Below are 4,481 nucleotides of genomic sequence, written 5' to 3'. Positions count from 1 at the left end.
ACGATCCACACCTCCTCCTTCACTCTCCACCCCACCCCACCCGCCCCCGCGCCACGAGCTTCCCGCCACCTCCTGGCAGCTCCGCACTGCCAACCTCAGCCTCCATCGGCAGCCCGCGAGCGTGACGGCAGCGCGCTGCGGGCACCAGGTCTCTAGTCCGGGCCACCTCCGGTCCTCAGCCCCCTCCACCCGCCACCTACCCCTCCCGCCCACTTCCAACTACCGCCTCTGGCCAGCCCCAGCAGAGAGGGAGTGGAGGAGAGAAAGAGGGAGCAAGAGAGAGGGAGGGAGGAGACAGTGCCACAGCCGACTCTGTTTTTAAAGGTGGCGGGGGCGCGGGGGGGGGGCGGTGATTGCCGGTCGTTTGTTGTGGCTGTTAAATTTTAAACTGCCATGCACTCAGCTTCCAGTATGCTGGGAGCGGTGAAGATGGAAGGGCACGAGCCGTCGGACTGGAGCAGCTACTATGCCGAACCGGAGGTAGGCACTCGCCTTTTCCGGGAGGGACTTGGGGTGACCGCTCCTGCTTTTTCCCCAACCTCGGGACTGCTTTCCTTGCCCGCCCCTGCCCCCCACCCACGCACCCCCAGCAGCTCTGGGCAGCCGTGTTTTCTACCCTACTTCCACTCAAATGGGTCTCTTTTTTATAGAACACACTGTTAGCCTTGAGATAATATTAACTTTGTGATCAAATATTGACTTGCGGCGCCTCCAAATCCTCTTCGTGGCCGAGCCACGCACTATCCTAACAGAGTTATGTTTGGCAGCGCGCGGCTAGGGAGGGGTGGGAGGTCGGGGACAAGGGGGGTTAGGAGCTGGAAAACAGAAGGTGGGCAGAAGTTGGGGGCTGAGGTAGAAGCAAAGAGTAAAACACTAGAGGACAAAAGAAAGTTTGTGGCTGCAAAACACAGCCGCGTGTAGTTCAGTTTGCGATCTCCTCCTTATCCTTTCATTCAGTGCCTCCAGCGTGCCCCAGACTCTGCTCAGACACTAGGTTTAAGTTCCCCTGGGGCTAAGAATCTGGTCCCATAAAGAAAACTGAGAAGAGAAGACTCTGGGACAATCTCTTGAGGCTGCCCTGGTCGCCCTGCTAGGGGTATCACAGACTGCTTGCTAACATCGAGGTGGGGTCTGGGGCCGCGGCGGGAACTCAGTATACTGGCGGAAGGGTTGGAGCCACTATAGAGAGGGCGGATGCATTTGAGGTGCCTAGCTTGGGGATGCTTCAAGTGACCCTTGTTTTAAAATCTGAGCCAGGCAGAGAAGGGCTAGAAACCAGACACACGCACTCTCAGAGACAGCGTTCCTCCCCGCTACAGAGTAGCATCCCGCTGGCTACCTCCCCAGGGGCTATCAAGGCACTCTCTGACTGAAAAGGACTTGGAGGGGACCAGGAGAGGGGGATGGTGCAGGCAAGAGAAGGACTTCCCGGAGGCCCGGGCTTGAGCTGGCCGGGTGTCTGGAAGGTCAGGGCGCGCTCAAGCCTTGGTGCTAACGCTCTGTGCCTCCGTCCCTGGGTTCTTGTCCGCAGGGGTACTCCTCCGTGAGCAACATGAACGCCGCCCTCGGAATGAACGGCATGAACACCTACATGAGCATGTCGGCAGCCGCCATGGGCAGTGGCTCCGCTAACATGAGCGCTGGCTCCATGAACATGTCGTCGTACGTGGGATCGGGCATGAGCCCTTCCCTAGCCGGCATGTCCCCTGGGGCAGGAGCCATGGCGAGCATGGGAGGCTCGGCCGGGGCGACCGGTGTGGCTGGCATGGGACCACACCTGAGTCCGAGCCTGAGCCCACTTGGGGGACAGGCAGCGGGGGCCATGGGCGGCCTGGCCTCTTATGCCAACATGAACTCCATGAGCCCCATGTATGGGCAGGCGAGCCTGAGCCGCGCGCGGGACCCCAAGACGTACCGGCGCAGTTACACGCACGCTAAGCCCCCCTATTCGTATATCTCGCTCATCACCATGGCGATCCAGCAGAGCCCCAACAAGATGCTGACGCTGAGCGAGATCTACCAGTGGATCATGGACCTCTTCCCATTTTATCGGCAGAACCAGCAGCGCTGGCAAAACTCTATCCGCCACTCGCTCTCCTTCAACGACTGCTTCCTCAAGGTGCCCCGCTCGCCCGACAAGCCTGGCAAGGGCTCCTTCTGGACCCTGCACCCGGATTCAGGCAACATGTTTGAGAACGGCTGTTACTTGCGCCGTCAGAAGCGCTTCAAGTGCGAGAAGCAGCTGGCCCTGAAGGAAGCAGCAGGCTCCACGGGCGGTGGAAAGAAGGCGGGCTCAGGGGCTCAGGCCTCGCAAGGTCAACTCGGGGAAGGCTCAGGGCCGGCCTCCGAGGCAACGGTGGGCACCGAATCACCCCGCTCGAGGGCCTCTCCGTGCCAGGAGCACAAGCGAGGGGTCATGAGGGAGTTGAAGGGTACGCCGGCCACGGCATTGAGCCCCCCAGAGACGGCGCCGTCGCCGGGGCAGCAGACGCAGGCCGCGACTCACCTGCTGGGCCCTCCTCACCATCCCGGCTTGCCTCCGGAGGCCCACCTTAAGCCGGAGCACCACTATGCCTTCAACCACCCTTTCTCCATCAACAACCTCATGTCCTCCGAGCAGCAGCACCACCACAATCACCACCACCACCAACCCCACAAAATGGACCTCAAGGCCTACGAACAGGTGATGCACTACCCCGGCTATGGTTCCCCTATGCCCGGAAGCCTAGCCATGGGCTCAGTTACGAACAAAGCGGCCCTGGACGCCTCACCCCTGGCGGGGGACACCTCCTACTACCAGGGAGTGTACTCTCGGCCCATTATGAACTCCTCCTAAGACAGCTGCTGACCCCACTAGCCCGGACAAAGACAAGAGAGAGAGGAAGTGGGGTGGAGACTTTGAGGTAGGGATGTTGGAGAGATGCAGGGGAGAAGAAATCCAAGACACTCCCACCCCCAGAAAGCAGTTTCCCCTTACCCTCTGCAGCTCTTCCCTCCTGAATAGATGGGCCACGCTGATATGTATCATTCCATATAAGGAGGGAAAAAGATAAACAGTCAAAAATACAAAAAGAAAAAGGCTTCCAGTTTCTGCTACTGTGTAGATGCCTGCTTCTTGCAGCATCTGCGAATTCTGATTTTTGTTGTTGTACTCTTTCATTGCTGTTGTTGCAGGGAAGTATTACTTTATTTAAAAACAAAACAAAACGAAAAAAAACACACACACAAAAACAAAACAAAACAAAAAAAAATTCCACAAACTTTTGTGAGTCAGTGTAAAGCAATGTAGTTTTAACAGAGAACCAGAGAATTGTACCATTGATTAAAAAGAGAGGGGGGGGAAAGATGTAAGGGTCTGTTTTAAATGACCAAGGAAAAATATACATTCCTATGTTTGACACAGTGAAATCCAGGTCTCGGGTCTGATTAATTTATGGTTTCTGTGTGCTTTATTTATGGCTTGTAAATATGTCTTCTGGCTGCAAGGACCAGAGTTCCACAAATATATATTAAAGTGTTATTGCCGGTTTTAATCCTTGAATCGTCAATATTTTTTTCTTTGCCTGATTTAAAAAATAAATAAATAAATAAGTCTAGAAATTAGTGGAGGGAGGAAGATCCAGTCAGGTTGCAGGATATATTTTGAGGAAGGATTGTCATTTTACCAACATTTTATTAAATTTTTCAGATATATTGGATTCGAATGGATTTTACAGGCGTGCTGACTGTTGTGGCTAAGTTGGTTTGGTGTCCTCCCTCAAAGTGAAAGGTCACGTTTGATTCCCAGAGCATATGACTGGGTTGCAGTTTAGTCCCTGGTTGGGCAATGGAGAGAGGCAACTGATCTGATGTTTTTCTCTCACGTCAATGTTTTTCTCCTTTTTCTCCCTGTCTTCCCCCCTCTCTACAAATAAATGAATAAAACCTTTTTAAACACAGACACGTACCCATTGCCCAGATGCTGCAATTATTTCACTATACTTGTTGTATTGTATATCTGTCCTATCTACAGTCCACTGATCAATTCGTCTTATATTTTAAGGGCATGTCACGGTATATTTCAGACATCAGTACACTTCCCCCTAAGCACTTCAACAAGCACATCATTTAAACAGAACTCAATATTATTAATGGTTACTTTTTGAATTTTGAGTTTATCTTTACAAGCAATGAAACCCAAATGTCAGGTTAACCATTCCATGGGTTTGATGCAGATTTATCTTTCAAGTCAGGTGCAAACCACATACCCTGATTTTCTACCTGGGCCATGTGAAGGTTCAATGTTGTTCATATCTCTTGGTCCCTAGGTCTGGCTTTTCTGGGAAGAAAACTGGATTTTACATGTTTTGCTGTATTTTCCATCTTAGCTTCCCCTTCACATAAGCCCAGATTCAATTTGCGAATTCCTGGGGCAGCATTTGGCCTTTTCATTGCTGCCTCTCTGTGGCACCCCTTTACCTTTCTATGGAATTGGACCTCTG

At 52.9% G+C, this 4,481-nt stretch overlaps 1 protein-coding gene across 2 annotated transcripts; it reads left to right on the top strand.

Annotated features, from left to right (window-relative positions):
* The first annotated feature begins 345 nt into the window (after nt 1-345).
* FOXA2 (forkhead box A2) lies at nt 346-3,933 on the top strand. Of its 2 annotated transcripts, XM_045833234.1 has the most exons (3): nt 346-480; nt 1,532-2,683; nt 3,689-3,933. In XM_045833234.1, the coding sequence occupies exons 1-3, from the start codon at nt 394-396 to the stop codon at nt 3,764-3,766; spliced, it is 1,317 nt and encodes a 438-aa protein (XP_045689190.1). In that variant the 5' UTR covers nt 346-393; the 3' UTR covers nt 3,767-3,933. The 2 variants fall into 2 exon arrangements, with proteins under 2 accessions (XP_045689190.1, XP_045689189.1); XM_045833233.1 differs by lacking the exon at nt 3,689-3,933 and having other exon boundaries at nt 1,532-3,533.
* The last annotated feature ends 548 nt before the right edge of the window (nt 3,934-4,481 follow it).

The sequence above is a fragment of the Phyllostomus hastatus genome, unplaced genomic scaffold (assembly GCF_019186645.2).
Source record: "Phyllostomus hastatus isolate PE091 unplaced genomic scaffold, TTU_PhHast_1.1 phas_contig_17, whole genome shotgun sequence".
NCBI classification, from domain to species: domain Eukaryota; kingdom Metazoa; phylum Chordata; class Mammalia; order Chiroptera; family Phyllostomidae; genus Phyllostomus; species Phyllostomus hastatus.
Note: the sequence above shows the minus strand (reverse complement) of the source record. Positions and strands in the feature narration are given on the sequence as shown.

Bases quoted from the DNA above. Each gene is read 5' to 3' on its own strand.
- FOXA2 (XM_045833233.1), top strand. From the start codon at position 394: ATGCACTCAGCTTCCAGTATGCTGGGAGCGGTGAAGATGGAAGGGCAC. The intron at 481-1,531 runs GTAGGCACTCGC...TCTTGTCCGCAG, and splicing joins GCTACTATGCCGAACCGGAG to GGGTACTCCTCCGTGAGCAA.